The 19,762-nt window shown below is 41.8% G+C and overlaps 1 protein-coding gene across 1 annotated transcript in view; it reads right to left on the bottom strand.

The window, feature by feature from the left end:
- CLASP1 (cytoplasmic linker associated protein 1) overlaps nt 1-19,762 on the bottom strand; it is a 172,443-nt gene that overhangs the window by 106,842 nt on the left and 45,839 nt on the right. The window contains exons 6-8 of the mRNA XM_071562499.1: nt 19,604-19,679; nt 16,844-16,941; nt 15,525-15,592 (exon numbers count right to left, since the gene is read on the bottom strand). Of these exons, the coding sequence (XP_071418600.1) occupies nt 15,525-15,592; nt 16,844-16,941; nt 19,604-19,679 (242 nt within the window). The remainder of the gene's footprint in view (nt 1-15,524; nt 15,593-16,843; nt 16,942-19,603; nt 19,680-19,762) is intronic.

Here is a 19,762-nt window from a genome sequence, read left to right as displayed (position 1 = left end):
GGATGACCCATTTAGACCTTCTTTCAGTGCAGAAATCTTATGGCACGTACTTTAATGCATGAAAACTTTCTGGACAGGCCTCCAAAACTTTAGGTCTCCCTGCTCTCTGAGGCTTGCACGGCAGACACTTTTGTATTCAGTTGGTGTGGAAGAACAGGCAGAGAAAACAAGATAAAATGGATCCATAACAGTATAATATCCTACAAGTCAGCAATAGAAGAGAGCACATGAGCAACCCACTGCAAAACCAGGTACCACAACATTTGAGGTTAAATCCTTACCAGAAGGAAACAGAAACTAATTTGTTGCTTTAATCCTGAACAGGCTTCCTTCAAGACTGTTTGGCAAAATAAGCCCAACAGGGCTGAAGTCAGAGACACTCATATCTTGGAAACTCCGTAACAGCCGCCCAGGTTGAGATGATGGTCTTCAACTACTTACTGGGCCTTTCTCAGTGCAGTAGCACTTATGAAATCTTCCTCTGAACCCAGGTTTACCATAAGTGATGACTGTGAAGAAGAGATTTGTTTCCTAAGTTTGCTATGAAGATAATCACCTCAAGGTTAAGTACCTGCAGCCATCAGGTCACAGAGATGGTGAGAGCTGAGGGAAGGAAAGATCTTTGAAGCACCATTTATGCTGCTTCTTCACGCTTGCACAATTTCCTATATGCCCATTTTTATTAAGTCCTTATTTTTATATTGTTTTGTTGTCATCTTCCACTCACTTCACAAACTTGTACAGCAGAAAAGGCATGACTCAGAAAAAAGCACCATTTCTGCTTCACACGAGGCGAAATGGATGGTTTTCTTCAAAAGGGTGAGGTCATCCAGTGAACGCCCTGCAGGTCCTCACTCACATACACAGTGTTCTGTAACTCATCTGTACACTGCAGGACAAAATAAGCCTAAATTCAAGGTTACTAAAGGGACTTTGTGCCTCATGTGCTGTAAGCTGTCCAGACATATAGAATTTACATTCCAGAGCAGGAACCAAAAAGAATAACACATGTCAAAGAATTAAAATAATTTTAAACACATTTCACTTCAGATACAGAAGCATGCTTTAAGTCAGAGGCACAAGCATTATAAGGATGCACCAAGACTAAGATGGTTTGGTTCTGCTTAAGAGTTCATGTGAAAAACCTTTTGAAATATGACTGCTCCTATTACACTTATCAAAAAGGAGTACATGAGTCGGGAAATACTAAAAAATGGGAGTAAGTTGTTCAGAATTAAGTATGTGTTAAAGGGTAAAATCTAACAAGAAGAATAATGGTGCTTCTATACTATTAATGTCACAATAGCCTCTCACTCACATGTGCAAAGTTATACACTCGTCTTATATATAAGTATCCATTCATGTGGTGGTTTGTATTTATTATTTGTGCTACTTGGTGTAGCAACATCAAGAATCCAGGTGACACCAAGACCATCCTTCTACCAGCTGAAAGACACACCAAAACCAATCTTCAAATTATGACAACTAGTTACAGACTCTACCTAAGAGTTTTTGTGAACCTTCAATATTTTGGCTTGTTCGTCTGGGTTTTCAGAGCTCTGCAAACACATCTGTCCTAACTAGTTGCAAGAACTGCTTGAGAGCAGAGACTCCCTATTTCTGTTTACTCATTCACTAAGATTCCAGACTCCTACGCATTTGCTTTACATTTTCACAAATCAGAAGCAGGAGTGACCATGTCAGTGTTATGTTCTGTGTAATTAAGTGTTAATACTCGCTTTGACAGGCAGGATTACTCTCTGTTGACACAATGAAAAATTCTCACAAACTCCGTGACTCAAACACTATCAGGTATGGAAGTGGTAACGGCACAGAGGAGGTGTGAAAGTGGAGGCAGATATGAGCACCAAATTAGCAAGTTTTTATTATTAGCAGTTGTTTCCAGGCATTGCTTAGACTATCTGAAGAATCAGTATGAAGAACTAACATTAAAAAGATTTGCATGAACAACTGACTATAAAGATGTGAAGTGAAGGAAAACAGAAAAGTGTATCAGTAGTAGCATCTCAAAAAAATGTCAGCAGACTGGTCTGCAAAAGAAAAAGCTGCATAAATCTTTCTCCACCCAATTCAGTAATTTTTAGTAGGCAATACAGGCTGCTGGTACCTTGTTGTTTAACACAAATAACAGGGAGCACTCACAGGGCACTGCCATCTGTCAGCAACTGTCACTGAAAACCAAACATGGGGGGAAGGTGAACAGTTAGCAGCACTCTGCCTCCAGAGCAGTCAAAAACTCAGAAGAAACCAGAATAAAGTCTGGAGGAAAATATCTTAACAAATCCCTAAACCCAAAATCTATGCTCAATATGTAGATAAATCTTCAGCATTTCTGGAGAAGGCAAGTACCAGTTGGAGCTTGAGGGTTTCCAGGACCACTTGATTCCCATCCCAAGCAGGAGTGCTGAAGTCCTGTATACTTACAGGTACCACAGAAGTCTTCTCTCTAGGGATGATTACTCTTCAGATGTGGCCAAATGCTTTACCAGGTATCAAGTTATTCAGAGAGAAAAAGTTTTGGGGCCTCCCAAAACATGAGAGCAGGATCAGACTGGTTCACCTGAAGCTCACATGTCAACCACTTATGTCACATGAGCCACCTGAATCTCCCTCCTCCATTACAGAGCACTTAAACTTTTATTTCAAATAGCAAGAATTATTATTTTGTCCAGACTGGAACTGAATGGCTCAGTTACACAATGGCTACTCACTGTTCCAGCAGCCTGCAGCAGTGACCAGCAGCATCCCAGTTCACTGGATTAGTGCGTGTCCCATCAGTTCCCTACATGTTGTCAAAGGTTGAACCCATGTTTAAGAGACACAAGCCAACCAGGGAAGCAAGTGCTGAGCCATTAACCTGCATATTAACCAGCACCCAGGCGGGCTTCCAGTCCAGCTAAACTAAGTCAGTTGAGCTAAAAAGGTGAAACTACACTCACACTGACCCTCTGGTGAGGGTCTGTTCTTGGCATGATTTATTTTGAAGGGTTTGTGAAAGGATAAGAACAATTTTGTCTCCTGGCACTATGGAGAGAGGAACTCCTAAGTCTCTTACAAAACTGAGGTATGTCCTATCTGTGAATTTCTCCATGCATGTGCCATTCTCATTTAGGCACCATAGATAATGAGGACAGTTCCTTAACAACAAATGACTGAAAGGCCAAGAAGCATCTTGCTAGAATGAAAAAAAAACCATAAATTAATCACAAACTAAAAAAAGGGGCAGAACTTAGGAATTTCACCTTTCTAAATGAAAATTTTGCACTCAAAGCCATGGCAATAAAGCAGCCTTAAGCCTGTTCAACTCTCACTCCTGCAAATACACCACCATGCTGGCAAATCATCTGGTTCTCTTTAGGAACCATCTGTGCTTGCCTTCACTTATAGAAGAATTAGCAAACTGAGGAACTGGTACATGTGAAGCACAGCATGTAATAGACAACTATAGATTCACTTTTACCTTCACTCAAGACTGAAAGCAAGATCAGGTTTTTGAACTGGGAAATGTGAATTTCAATGCCACCTTTATATATTGGCATCCATAAGAAGTGAATGCTCCAATCAGTGCAATTTTGACCTGTTTGCTGGGCCTTTTCCCCCGTGAAAAGCTTCAAGGGTCCCTACTACGCTTTTCCTCTTCTTTACAACTTGGAGACTGAATTGATGAAGCCTCCACTGAGAAGCACAACTGAGGAGATGGGTCAGAGAACTTCCAGTCCCTCTTCTTTTTAATAGTAATTTTGTGGTTAGTTTTTAAGTATTAGAACCAGGGTCCTCCTAATTAATCTGGAAATCCCCTCCCAGCTGACACAAATTGCAACGGGAGTATGAGAGGGATTGCTGATGTAGGGGTTGGTTCTTAGACCACTAGATTACATTTAAACCAGGTTTAGTTACCTTCTGTTTGCAAACATATGAGGAAAGAAGGTCAGAAATTTTACTGAGATGAAGAAAATGCATTCAAACATCCTGAGTTACGAAAAATGTTTAGGTTGTCTACACAGGGAACAGAAGTACAGAGCTCTGCCTGCAAAATAAAGCTTAATGTTACAAGTAAAGGTTCAGAAGACTTGTAAAAATAGTATTTCAAACAATAGCACAAAGATTTAATGGAACAAAATACAGCTCACCTACTAATTTGTAGCAAGCTGCTCCTCAGAAAAACAATCAGAATATATCCACATTTAAATATACAGATTTAAGTTCTTAATATTAAAATCAAAGAGTAATCTGCATCTTCATGCTTCACCAAAAATACCCGTGTGCAACTTGACAGTCAGGCTGATGACAGACCAATAAAACTAGAGTGAAGTAGTCTCACCAATTCTAGTATAACACTAAATCAGCAGAAGATGTGCATTAAATGACACAGGCTGCCATTTATAGAAGTGCCTCTGTTGTGGCTTGCAGCCTTTTCATGCTGACATCAGGTTGTGTTGTTAGCTGAGGTCACATTTTCATCTGCCTTTAGCCCTGTTACCACCCTTTATAAACTAAACTAAGTGCTCGGTAACAAACACACCATCTCAAGTGACACTGGCAATCTGTGTCTTTAGCTCACTGACACAGCTGTAAAGCACTGAGTAAAAAAAAACATTGAATGAATCTGGAAGTCTTCAATAGCTACTGCCTCCTACAGAAGGAAAAATAAAATAATGGCATTATTTAGGTTGAAGGGGACCTCTGGATGCCAAGTGATCCAATCTCCTTTTGAAAGCAGGGCTGATAAAGTTAAATTCCTCAAGGCCTCATCCAGACTCATTTTAAAAGTCTCCATGGATGGGGATCCTCTGAGCAACCTGTTCCAGTGTTTCACTCACCATCTTCAAAGTGAAAAAGAATCAACTCATGGGAAAAAACCCAAGCATTGAGCTGTCCCCTTGGTCCCTGTAGTATGCGGACTACTGGAACTTGCATAAAACCAACTGCATCTCTTGATAAAAGAGGTCTTATTTCTAATTCAGAGGTTTTCTGGAATTAGTGGTCTTATAGGTACACAAAAGTCAAGATTCTAGCCCAAAAATTAAAAGATGAGCTGCTGATCACAGCCTTTTCCTGGCATTGGTATTGTGTGTTGTTTCACAGAAATCTCCTGCATGCCAAACACACGTCAGACCATGGTCAGCCAAGGGAGCACAGGACTATCAAACACAGCTCAGGTGCATTCTCACCTCTAACTGGCACCATGCACCACTTTTTAGGGCATGTACAACATGCTGGTTTAGATGGCTCTGCCATCCAGCCTTCCTGGGAAGAAGCTGGTGAAAAGAACCAAGCAGTTTCCCATGCACACACTGGAGGCCCTGAAGGGAACATCCCACTGCAGCTAATGGAGCACCTGGCCTGGTTTCTAGAAATGACACAGTGTCTTGCACAGTCCACCTCTGTCACAAAGCTCCCAGTGCCCCAGCATCCTACTGCATCTCCCACACTCTCAGGCAGAGTGAGCAGACCTCCTTATACCATGCTTCAATAAACAAGAAACAGTTTGGAGAAAAATAGGGACAAGGCTGCCTTAGAGCCCATGATAATAAATAGGCTTCAGGGATCAACATGAAAGGAAGCAGCAAGCAAGGAGCACAATGTGCATACAAAGACACAGTAGAGAATCTCTGGAGAAATCCCACTGCAGTGAGACAAGATCCAGCACATCAAAAAAAACAGGAAAAAAAGGAAGAAAAAAAAAAGACATCTAAGGAAAGCACTAGGGACAAGTATGGAGCTTCTTAAGGGGGAAGGGACAGAGAATAAGTTTCAGTGAGCTGGTGCATAAATATTTTGCCTGTGGAAGCTTGGGATCAGATCTTATTTAAGTCTCCAGTGAAAAGGACCGTGATTGTCTCTCCACATCATGGAAGCTCCATGTGATTACAAGTCTCTGCAGATTCAGCTCCTGCCCAGCACAGAGCTCACACAGCAGGAGCACAAATCGGAGCTGAAGTGCACTGGCAGAGCTGCAGGGGAAGACGTGTGCCCGGCCCTGCCTCTCCAGACTGGCTCCAGGACCGCCCCGATCCCTGGCAAGAGCTGGGGAGAGGTAAGGGGGGAGAAATATAAATGATCAAGAACAGAGTTAGACCCATTCCTCATAAAGCAGACCTAATTAGAAATGTCAGGTCTCATTATGAGCCAGCGCTCCACTAGACAGGAGTCCCATTACTCCAGAGATGTATATGGAAGACATGCATTTCTTAAACATGCACCCATTCCACAGCCAAAGGGAATAGTCTGATTATGTGGGGGTAAAGGCAGCCCCAATGCTACCAGCTGCTCAAAGAAAACACTAACAGAAGCAGTGCCAACACTGTTTCATACCTAAAACTTCTATTTCCTCCTTCCCTCTGGAAGATGAGGAGCACTCATCTTAAAATCATTAGAAAGAGCCCATTAATATCAAAGGGAGCAGATCTGGAGCAAAAAAAAATTAGTGTAAACCTCTGCATTTAAGCATTCAAAACTCTTTTATCAAACCACTATCCATCCTGGTCTCCAGTGAAGTCCAGTGTTTCATATTCCTTAGACATCAGTATCTGCATCTAACACCAGAAACTTCCATGTCAAGCATCTAAAGGACAGGTATTTATCTCTTCCTCTGTAGTGCATTGTTTGTGCCAAAATTCACCTGGCTTGACTCTGAAGGCCAAGTGCAAAGCAGCAGCCATTAGCAGCTTCCCTCATGAAGATTTGTCTGCAGTGAGATCCCTGCAGGCTACGTGCAGGGTGTAAAGCAAGGCAGGATTATTCAGGGATGTCTGCAGTTTTGGGGCTTCAGGGGAATAAACAAAAAAAGAGACTCAAACTGCTTTTCACAATACAAAAAAAGGATTCCTTTGACAGAGTGGCAGGGCAGAATTAATTCCTTCAGCAGGCAGAAGAAACCCAGTCATTATACAGTATTTGCTGTCTTAATACTACAAAAATAGGATGCTTTTATTTATTATCACTTGGTTTTGTTCTATTTCACATCACTATATCTGAGCTACAAACAAAATAGTTCAGCCAAACATAATGGAGGAGGAAGGCAGCATAATGCCAACCAGGGCCAAGTACAGACAATGCATGAACTGTACTTCCCCCTCTGGAGTAACCAATAGCATTTGTCCACTCCTGCATTTGGAAAGAAGGTCCTCTTCATGCCCCCAGCTCACACGGCTGTAACTGCAGGTTTTGTTCTAGTATGTTAAAACTGGATATACCATCTGTGTTAGAATGTCTTTCTCAGAAATAGACTTGACAGTCTAATCTCATCCAGCCTAAGGTCAGTGATCTGAAAATGAAAAGTGACGAGGTACAAGAAGACCTTCAAGTCTCCAAGCCTTTGCCCTTAGGCTCTTTAGAAATCAATCAGGTGCTCTTCAGTCTAGACACTTGAATAAAATCTTGTGGTTATGGAAGCTGCAGCCACTGTGGTTACAGTATACAAGGGTAGGGATGTTCTTGGGCACTGGCAGAAGAAAACACACATCTCGTGTATTTTCATTTTCCCTAAAAGCCTATCCTGCCAATGACAGCAGCTAAACTCAGCTCACTTGTTACATACTCAACCTGAAAACAAATCTCATCAAATAAATGAGAGCAGCAGCATAGGAATTCATCAAAGTGCTCCACAAGAGGTGCAAGAAATTTCATCTCTTCCTCAAGCAGCCTTTGGACCCTGCTGAAGTTGTTGATTAATGGAATTCTAACTGGGGCAGTGATTCTATATAAAAACAGCCCAGAGCATTCATTTAAAAGTAGTACCAGGAAACTACTCTCAAGAGCCCAGCACCCAGCCAGCATACAGGAAGGAGGAAGACCCCCAATACTCCACCACTTTTTGTGGAGACTGAAGTATTTGTGAGACTCAGGCAAAAATTCCTATGCCAATAACAGTTTTGTAATTCTTTCCAGAGCAGCAGAAAGCATGTGATACCTTCACTGAAGTACTTTCCTGTGCTCCCCCAACAAGTGTTGAAGTTCAGAATGTGTGAAACACAAACATGACCCAAATAAGCTGCAGGAATCTGCAGAGTACACAGCCAACTATTGCAAATTAAATGGCTGATCCTAAAATCACTGCTACGTTCACAGTGATGAATATGTGTGCACAGTCACATGTATAAACCATCCCTATTAATAAATTTGCTGCTGGAAGATTCTGTGTACAATAAATGACAAAGTTAAGTGATGAAAACCATGAGATTTAGAGTTAGTCCTTTCATGTGAAAATGTCACTGGAGTTAATGTTGCTCCAGCCTTGATCCCTAAACTCTTTCTGACAGGAGAGCCAGCTGGGCCAAGCAGCACAGAAGATAACAGGAAACTGGTCCAGAGATTTTTAAGACAATGTCCACTGCAGATTTGAGGCTCTGTTTCACAGGTGAGAACAACCTGACACCCAAAGAAATGAAAGAAATTGGAGCAAAAGACCATAGCAGAGAAAACAGCAACTACTAAGGATTCCTGAACTGTGATCACTCTGCAGCTACACCAGATATTACTGCAGTTTCCACAGGAAGGGTGTACGATTTTTTAATTCTACCTCTTTATGAACACTAGATTGGAGATTCTTCCTTGCAATGTGTTCTCTAAGACAACGACTGAGGTCACTCAGATCCACATGGTACTTTTACCGAAGAGGAAGAAGAAAACAGGCTCTGCATGAAGAAGTTGTTCATCTCCAGATGTGCAGGATGTTCACACATTTAACTTCCATTAAGTGTTAAAAAAAGTTAAGTGTCAATGGAACAGTGCACATTAATCTTCTGCTCATGAGGCCCACCCTAAACAGCAGCATCTCATCCTTAAGCTGCCCACTCCCTTTAGCCTGTATTTTATGCACATCTGTTACTGATGTTGGTAGTAAAATGGTTCTGCTTAGTTACACCAAAACTTTGCCAAAACAGCATTTCTGTGTTCATATAAAACCATCAGGCTTAGTGAAGCGATAAAACACACACAACCAAAGTGACTCTGGTCTAACACTTCTTTGCAAGGAAATCCTACAGTCAAGGCACTTTGGATTCACTCCAGGAGACACAACAGCATTGACAACTTACACACTTACTTTTCTTCTGACATTTGCAACTACCACAGTGCAGACAACCAGCAGTGACCTGGAGGTCAGACATTTCCCAATAGATAAGACTGGCTGGACTACTGCCCCAGGCTCTTCATTCCACCAGCTGATCTTTTGAAGCTGAGAAGTTCTCAGCATGATGAAATCATCATGCTTCATTGACAACAACAAATACATGCTTGTTTTCTATAATAAGCAGTTAAGTATATTAATTATTCAATTCCAACTTCAGGGAAAAAATGGATTATTCTCAACTGCTCTTTCTACCTGGACAGGAGAAGCCAGAATGAAAAGGTCTCTCAGTTGTAGATGGTGACACTCCCACTGACAGGGGATGCAGCCTAGCCAGGTTAGTGTGTTTATGGAGCTGGGAGGCATTTACTGACAGTGCACAAGGAAAGCTTCACACATGCATCTACTGACTCTCTGAAAATACATGCAATAATTGCCTCGGAAAACACAACATTCCAAAAGGATCCAAATCCCTAAAATGAAAAACTGTCCATAGAAATGGCACATACTGTAACATGTAGAAGCCATTCCACATCATTCAATTTGCCCAGGTGATTTTCACCTTCTGTTACAAAAAAAGCTGCCAAGTAGCTTGCACTCTGACATAGTAAATATCAATATAAACCCAAGATCTGACAATCTCAGACTTCCTAAATTTAGTCTATGACATCAACACTGTAGTAAGGATTTTAACAAGACAACAGGTACAGTGAATGGAGAGAAAAGGAGGGAGAAAAAAGATGCAGCTTTTGCAAAGATGGCTAACAGAAATCATCTCCTCTGAAGGGTAAGACAAAAAGCACAGGCTTCTGATGTACCAAAAATAAATGCAACATATGCCTCAATCCTGTAAAGCAATAGTTCACAGGTGAATAGACAGAGCTCCTCTGCCTTTCCACTTCACCTAGACCCCTCCAGCCTCACTGACTAGCACAGACATCCTTTCTGTTACAGAAACGCAGTTAAAACACAAAAATGCAGGAGAAAACAGTGATGTCTCAATTTGGCAGTCTTGGAACTGTGATTCAAATTCAAAAGCATTCATAACCAATTTAAATAATCTTCCCAACTAATGCTGCAAAAGGCAACAGCTAGGAAATTAAAATCTCAAGGTTCACTCAAAAACATCACAAACCAGGAAGGATTTCTGAAAATACCTGTCCTTCACCTGTCACAACCTGTTCCATTCCCTTATATATGCACACATCCTCTTCCTTCACCCTATCAAACAGAACATTTATCATATTTTATAGAAGCTGAAACAGAGCTTGATGCCACCAGGCTACAAATGCTTGCAGGCTATTTTTTAAAAGTTCTACTTTTACTGCAATATTACTTCAGTCTCTTCACATGTTAAAAAGAAACAGAACAGTCAAATATTCAAACACTAACAAATAAAACACGTCCATCCCTGTGGCACATTCATCAGCACCCACCTTTCCCTGTAGTCATTCTCTGCAGTGCCTGGGAGATGCTGGGAAGGGCACTGTGCTCCGGGAGCAGCCCCACATGTCCCTCAGCAACTTCACCACCAGCAAACTCTCCTCCCTCCTACACCACCTCCCTGTGACCAAGCAGGCAACTGCCACCTCTCCTCCAAAATAAAAGCCTGCCCAGCATTCACTCAGCTGGAGCTCTATGTCCTTCTGTGCCTGTCTGCTCACACCCCTCCCTTCTGCATTTCAGGGTTTAAGATCCAGGAGGCAGCCATTGACTCATTTACAAGCTGCTGGAAAGGGAGCAGAGCTCCTCTTGTCCATTTATAACTTCCACAAGGATGAACTATCAGTGCTCATTCAAATATCACTCAGATCCTGCTCTCAGCTCCCACACAGGTGAAGGGGTGTTTACTTGCTTTTTTCATGCCTTAAAAATGCTGAGCCAATGAAATGAATTTTCTATTTCAACTTGAAAACTGCATTCATAGAGAACAAGCTATTATGGAATTTAAATTGCACAAGGAGGAATGAATGCAGAAAAGCACAATTTGGCATTTATTGGTTCAAAATCTCTCTGTGTTATCACAGACAGCTGCCCTCCTTCCAGTCTGCAATTCTGTTGCTTGGACATGTGTTGACAAACAAACAATATCCCACCCTCAAATGCATGGCAATACTCCGCAAATGTGGGTGATGCTCCTTTCTACAAATATGAAAACATCATTCAATGACTCAGCTTTATTACTAGCAAAACACAGGAATCTAAAATAGTTCTAATTTCCATCTAATTGACTCCAGGTTCTCAACTTCCTAAACAAAAGTCATTTAGCAAATAGCATATTTATCTATTACGTTATCTCAAATACAGATGTAGTTCTACTGAAAAGCTGCATTGCTCCTTCTTTACAGGTTTACAGTAACAGAAATTATCACATCTTCTATTTAAGCACTATTTTAATTAACTTGCTCACTCTTAGAACACACACTCATACAGTCAGCTACCAAAATTGCATCCTCCTGTCACCTTACTCCGTGCAAGCACCTGCGGGGGAGAGATCTCAGCTCCAGCATTCTGGCTTTAACATCTCCTGCTCCGACTTCCTTGCAGCCCAAGACCAGTACTACCTCCACTGTCGCTAAATCTTGCTCTCCCAAATCCAAATTCAGCACCAAGAACAAAGTTTAATCCCCTCCTTTTCCACAGACACACCACTGCAGTTATCCCTGCACACACAAATATAGAAGCATCTCACAAAAATTGTGTGACCTGTATAAAACAAAAGGAGGTTTACATCAAAGAATGACATATTAAGATATCACAATGATCAAAAGCATAACAAATACACCAAAACACTCTGGTTACTAATAACTTTGGTTTGGATCATTGACTCCTGTCAGCCTGTATCTCTGACTACATCATTTATTTTATTCTTAATCTATATTGAAACCTGATTATAAAGTCTTCTGGAGTCCTGGTCTCATCCAAAGACAACTCAAATCCATGATAAAACTGTACACGTTGTGTTAAGGTTCTTTCACATAATACCAAGGAAATGCATGCAGCAGGAATTTCTTGGAGCCTCTGTGTCCAATGGCCTCTCTCTGCATCACATCCCACTCAAGATCATCACACAATGCCACATGAAGACAGCAGCTGACTAGCTGGCAATTACTGGCTCTTTCATGCTGAAAATGTATTTGTCCCAGGGGAATAAGGGATCTGCATAATTAGCAAAAGCAGTTACACAGAAAATAATTAGCTAGCTGAAAGCCCAAAGGGGGAAAACTGTAATTTTTGCTTCAAGAGGCTGACTAATTACATACCAAATAACAAAACAGAGATGCACTGAGAATCATCGAGAAATTCAGTGTGGATTTTAACTTCTTATTCTAGCTATAAGGGCTGCTGGTAGCCTAGCAACAAGCAGCATCCTTGGGCATGCCAAAACCTCCCTCTGACTTAACGAAACACCTCAGATTACCATGCAAACCTCCCCCACCCCACTAGGCATTGGATTCTTCTATTACAAAACAAAAAAACCAAAGTCTAACCAAAAACATAATCAAACAATTCAAGATAAAGAAGCACTAATGGACCACAATACAGAAAGATAAGTAAATACAAAACATTAATTATTTTCAGAGACTTGAAATTCACAATCTGATTAGAGTTGATTAATTACATTTATTATTTGGGTTATGAAAATGTCTTGTTATTTTAAGCTCCTTTTCTAGATTTCTGTTCATTTGTGTCTTGGGAACCATTAGGTAGGAAATCTTTAACAACTCACAGCAACTTGCTAATCTCCAAAACACCCCTGATACACAAACAGTGCTGCTGCAATTGCTCTCTTTTACTTGAATCCTCAGAGAACTGGCAGAGCAAACTGTTATCCCAAACAGTAGTCTCGTCTCAGAGACAAGAGACCAGTTTTTACCATATTGCACCATTCCAGAAGCTACATTTGCTTTCCCACCTGCCCAGTCCAATAAGACAGGTTGGACAACCACTTTTAAGGCTCACTGTAATTAGCAAAACTCCGGTGCTCAGTTTTGAGTGACCTTTCAGCCAACACCTTGCTCTTGATTACAAACCAGAAAAGTACAGGCTCACAGATTGACCCATATGAACAGTCTGCCAGGCTCAAAGGGTTAGCAAAACTAAGAGCAGTTTCCACTGTTTCCTAGGAAAGGCAAATCTTTGGCATGTGCAGGATTTATCATCATCTTCCCTGGTGACTCTGACAACTGCTGAAAGTGTCACCTTTGTTCAAAAGCCACAGAAGGTGTCAGGAAACCTGACAAACTTAGCTTGTCCTTAGGCCATAATAAACTTGTGACCACGAGTAAGGATAAGCCTCCTTCACTGGCTTACGCAACCTCAACAAGATAAACCAAAAGTTGCACGGAGCTGTTGACACATCAGATATGAGGAGTACGTGCACTGTGTTTGTGCTGCGGTTGGTGGGCAAGGAAGAAACAAACCAGCCTATGGCATGACGGGAAACTGAACCCTCCCCTAAAACTCACACAGAAAATACTCTAATAAGTATTGCTATAATTATTAGCTTAACAAATGAGAACAACTTAAACTCTGTGACCATAGGCTTTTTTATTGTTAGGGAAGATGAAAAGGTGCCAGCAGAGCAACAGGAGATCCTACACTCTCTTTGACCCCTTGATACCCCTCTACTCTCACCATCTCCTTTTCCTCCAGGCTACTTTTTGGACTCCATGTCCACAAAGGAGATTCAAGAGAGGAGAAATGCTAACACTCACACACAGAGTCCAGGGACTGCATCAGACCACAGCATGAGCAACAACAGTGAGACATCGCGAGATCAGGTTAAGCAGAATGAGGAAAACAGACATACTTGTGTCTGGAAGTACTGAAAGGCTGTCTATGGAGTCAAGGACGTGAGATTTGGATCATAAGTCTCACACTTGATGCACAAAAAAGTCACCAAATTCATCAAAACAGTGACAAAGGGGTATAAAAGAAAAAATAATTTTCAATGAAGCCTAGAAGTAGAAGATCTGATACACAGATGCTTTAGATGCAGCAATACACCTCACCACAGATCACAAGTCTGGCTCATCGAACTCCAAACAACAGCAATTTGCACAGTACAATTGATTTGTCTTTTTTGAAAGCCCGTTCTAGTTCACTGCTAGTAAAACAAAAATTCTACTTTAGCCTAGCCAAGTGGACAGCAGAGTAGCTGAAACAGCAGCAAAGCTTGTTTTAGTCTGAGTCAGGATTTCAAAACAATCACCTGGAGGTTGTGAACCTTAAGAACTTTGCTAAGGGATTAAATATTTACTTCAGTCCCCCTTTAAACAAGTACAAGGGCACTTGTTTCTCAACTGCACTTTTTTGCCTCTAAGTCCCATCTACTTGTGCAGACAAAAGTGACATTATGCAAAGGCATAATTTTAACCCATTCCATCACAGAGAAACCTGCACTAGTTCTTCATTGTTCCCAAACAAACAGGACAATATTATGTTATATACCGAAATAATTCAAATTATAGCTTCAGGATTTTCAAGTAAGTTAATTTTATTACTTCCTGCAGGGATGAAGTTTACTGTATTTTAAAACAGATATGGAAACACGAATGGCAGCTAGAAGTGAAAAGGATTTTTTTTCCAATTTAAAAAAGCAAAGACATCTCTGCTCTCCTGGCTTCTGAGAGCACAGTGAGAATGACTGGGGACATCAGCTCTCCTGCTTTGGGCCCTGCAAGGGGTGCAAGCTTGATAGGAACCCGTAGTACCAAACTCAAGTTCTTCATCTCTGCTCTACTCAGCTGTTGGCAGAAGCATGAATTTCCTCACCAAGACTTCTCTCAAAAATCTATTCCTAAACAAGGAGTGATACCTATTAAAATTACTTTGTAGCTCATAAGCTTATCTACAAAAAAAGCAGTAATATACACTTGTTATTAAAGTAAGCCAAATACTAGTCTCAGACAAGACAGACAGGATTAAGGCTCTGATAAGGATCTTTCACTATCAGTCCTAAATGTGCAAAGTATGCAAACTTAGGAAGTACAAAATACAACTCATAAACAATATCAGCTTTAAATGGAACACTACTGCATTAATGTGTACACTCTGTGCCTTTTAGGGCATTAAACTGAAAAGGCTTCTTCTCTGAAATTAATACTTAATTTATCTTATGAACAATTTAAATGCACGTAGACTTAAGAAAAGGAGATGCAGTTCATTAATGTAACCAAAGAGGAAAAGGACAATTTCAAAAATGGAAGGCGGTGTTACAGCTTACACTTCCTTCTCCTTCTGATACTACGAAAAGATGGAACAGATTAACTGAATGCCCATTTTATTTTTGCAAAGCTCTGTGTAGGTTTCTGAACAATCACCTTACTTGTTTTCCCTGACAGAACACTTGCTTTATGACCATTTGAATGCCTCACCAACTGAAAATTGCTTAAACACGACAAAAGAGAACAGAAGTACTTCTACTCACCACCCGAACTCTGGATCATGTTTCCAGATTTTTGGACCTCATCGAATTTTGTAAAAATTACATTCAACCTGTTTGAAAGTTAAAGAAACACACAATGAACAACTGAATTTAATTTTTAGGAGCATCAGAATCATTGAGTCTAACCTTTAACCCAGCACCACTACCAAATCATGTCCTGAAGTGCCACATCCATATGGCTTTTGAACACTTCCAGGGATGGTGATTCCACCACTTCCCTGGGCAGACATCTTTCAACATCTCAAGACATTATGGAACAAATTTGGCTTCACTCAGCTCATTGGGAGCATGGTCAAAAATGTCAGTATGGAAACAACATGTAACAGCTGGTTAGAAAAAATGAGAAACGACTGATACTACAGAGGTGTAAGAGATATAACTGGAAATACTACATCACTCAAGATGTGATGTGGCTAATTGTAGATGCATTTTCAGTTCATCACTCCTTTGCCTATCTTAACTATTTGAATACCACAGAACACACCCTAAAAAACACCTTCACGCAACATTTGTCTTTAGCCCTGACACTTTCCCATTTATGTCACAGGCCTGGTGGAGCAGAAGATCCTTATCACTTCTCATTATTTCTTCCCAGAGAATTTATTACTTTGGGCCACATTGTGGGAGCAGATGTTTTCACTGGAGAGCAAGGGGCAACAGTGCTGCCATCTGCTTGTGCCCCACCTCCAAAACCACCTTCTCCCTCCTCCCTCAGTGCACTGATCAGGTGCCACCTGCTCCAGCCTCAGGTCTAACCACGCTCTACCCTGCACACTGGAGGTAAGTGCAGAGCTGCTTTCTTAGCACACCTGAAATGCATGAAAAGCAGAGACATGGCTTTGTGGTGATGTAGGGTTGGCTGGGTTTTGTTTGGGTTTTTTAGGGGCTTTTTCTTGTGCATGACTTTTTGGGTTTCAGGGGTGTTTGGGGATTTTTTTTGTTTTTATAAAACCTTAAAACTGATTATTTTGACTGTTTTTTTGCATAAACACAGGCTATTCTGAAGTGTCCCCTCTCTTATATTCAGAACATATAGGGAAAAAATCTTAACTCATTCAATCTTAAATCAGTTAACTAAACATCTGTAATAATTTTATTGATTTTTTCAAAGATGCTGTGACATACTTGGACAAAGGTACAGGATCCACATTAAGTGAAACCTGAGTGCTCATCAGATGAAGAAAACAAATCCTGATCCCAGGAAAAGGTACAATCATGCAGCTCCTGAAGACTTCTAAAGGAAGGAAGAGAATAAAATGCAGCCCAGTAACAGTGAAGACATAAGGACATTCTCAACTTACCGAGACTGGGGTAATCCTTTTTTACTGAGATCAGCCCTTACACGTTCACCAACATGTCTGTAAATTTCCACAAGACTGTTTATTGCTGCATCTCGAACCTGAATGTGTGAGATGAGAGAAATCAATCATCTTTACAATTTAAATAAATAAATCCCTGTCCTACCCTGGAGAACTAAATTTGCATATTTCTCAGCAACAGCAGTTGCCACCATACACCTTACCACAGAGTTCATAAAGGAGCTTCCAACCCTGCATTTCATATATTAGCAGTATCAGCAGGTCAAATTTAATTGAAAAGGCAGTGAAGGCATAAGATGAAAGGTTTCATACAGAGGAAGCTTGGCAGCCTTTGCCAAACTCCATCCATTGTGTGTAATGGGTATATTTACTCAATGAAAAAAGGAGAGAGACACAAATAGACCTCATATTACTAGGACATTATAAAACAAACTGACTTCTAATACTGTCTTACAAACTTATGTTTCTATGTTGATAACAAAACACAGAGGGAGGGAGGAGGAATCAATCACCCAAGTCACCACTAATTTTGCATGTTTTCCAAACTCATTTGCAAGACAAGAAATTGCTGAGCACATCCTTCCCTCCAGACAACAGAAGACATAAATCTGATTAAAGTGTCACCTTTCTGTACTTAAATCCCTTCCTCCATCAAAGACAGCAAAGAAGGTAAACTGCAGAAACACCCACAAAGCTGTGCACTTCGCTTCTCAGAAGATGGCCTGGCAGCTACCCACACAGCCTGGGACTAGACATGGAATATCCTGTGGACAGAAGCTAGAATTGCCTATAGGCAGGATTCAAAGGGCAGACACACAGGCCCTGCTTCCTAGCCAAAAAAACAGCTGAACACCTGACTCATGCTCATCCAACTCCATCCAGCAGGTCGCTGTTGGTTTTCAAACCCCTCCTTCACTCACACCAGCCTTTAATCAGTGCTTTTGCCCCTCATCTCTCTGCCCATCAGCCCCATATGCCACCAAGCAGGGCTTCTGGGCACAGCTCTGGAGGAGCTCTCTGGTGTGCCCACTTCTGGGCACACAAACCCCAACCCATCCTCACGCTCTGCCTGTGTGTGCACAGGGAATCAGAGACTGCAGGACTGTGCAAATCCTGCACTGGGTAAGGCAAGGGAACCCCACCATCACACTTGGTTTAGTATATCACAGCAATAACAAAGCTTTAATAAATCTCGATTTTATTTTTGAGAAAATAATCAGGGTTTAAATATTGTTGTCACATTAGATGTGCACTGCATTATGCAATTGCATTAGCTGCAAACCACAAAAGCACTTTCTGAAAAGGGCTGTAATGGAACAGCTCCCACGTCCACAACCAAAGAAAACAAAGTGGACTTGACCTGGATGTGTTTCCCCATCCTCTCTCTCTCCAAGAGAGGGCAGCAGTGACCAGGCAGAAGGTCTCTCAGCCTCAGAAGGCACCAGCAGCGCAGCAACAGCCCTACCGAAGCCCAGGACCAGCCCCTGCCCCGGGACAGGCACTGCTCCACCAGAAGCCACTTTCGACAGGGAATTGTGTCTAATCAGTTCACCCATGGGCATTCCACTGACAAGGAACCAGATCCAGGAAAAAGTGAAAGAGGTCAGCCAGCCCCATTTACCCCTGCAGCTGGATACCACATAATGAGCTCTACCAGGTATCTGGAAGAGAGAGTGCAGAGGGAAAACACATCTCACTGCCCTCACCAACTTCTCATTCATTTAACAGGTCACCAATAGCACGATCAAGTCATCTGTCTGCTCAACACATCCAAGCCCTAAACCCAGAAGCCCCTTGAAGGGTACCAGCTTGCACAGTCTCAGCTCACAACTATAGAGGACCCTGAACATTAAACTTCCTCAGAAACTTCTTGGAGTAATGGGTGTATCCTCCTGCAGTGACACAAGCAGCAAGGGAAGGCTGCTTCACACTCAGGCCTCCTCTTCAGCAAGGGGAGGCCCTCACAGCCAGGGGAATATGGTCACTCCCCAGAGACAACAGAAACCTATTCCCCAGCTGGACATGCCACACTTCCTTCCAACTGAACACCTGCTCCAGATCTGGAACACGAAAGTGTCACTCATGCTGGCAGGGCAACCAACAGGGCTATTGAAAAACTCCTAATACATATCACATGACACAGGTTTGAACCCTGCTTCCCCAACCCCTTCTTCTCATTAACCTCACACACTTGTAACTAAATTCAAGCAGAACAAGAGGCATAAATATAGGAGGAACAAATTTTATTCAGCTTGTATTTTCTTTTGGGTTGCATTGCTGATTTAAGGTCACTGTACAACTTGCCTCCATCCCCTGTTCAGAGCATGCCTGCACAGCTCCTAGCAGTGTGCATGGCCAGGCTGTGCGACTGGTCCCATTTGCCCTCCCTGCCCAGAAGGTGAGGGTGCTGCACCAAGCCCAGAGGGATCCCTGCAGCCTCCCCTTTCTTTATTCAGACTGTAAGGCACAGCAGTTCCTTTCGCACAAAGGTTTCCTGCTCTGTTCATCTCACCTGCAGATTCACATTGTTCTGTTGAACTCTTGGAGTAATTCATATGCTGGTTTGTACCTACTTCAAATCCTATCTCTTCAAAACCAGCCAAGGGCTCTTCATGCACAGTGTTGTTCCGAGCTCACCACCAGCAGCACAATGAGCTAATTTACCAGACAGAACACAGAGCTCTGCTCACGAACAAAGGCAACCAGCACAACCTTTAGACAAGACTCACAGCAAAAGCTTACCTGGCTGTTTGGATCTCCAAGTAAGTTACATATATGTGGCACTATCTTACTCAGTGTTAAACTCTGAGCTCCAGATCTGGGAATAAAGAACAAAAGAGCACCATTGTGAATCACAGAACAGGCTTGTGTACACAACACAGGTCTGCAGAAGGCTCTGAC

This window comes from Pithys albifrons, chromosome 8 (assembly GCF_047495875.1).
Source record: "Pithys albifrons albifrons isolate INPA30051 chromosome 8, PitAlb_v1, whole genome shotgun sequence".
NCBI lineage: Eukaryota > Metazoa > Chordata > Aves > Passeriformes > Thamnophilidae > Pithys > Pithys albifrons.
Note: the sequence above shows the minus strand (reverse complement) of the source record. Positions and strands in the feature narration are given on the sequence as shown.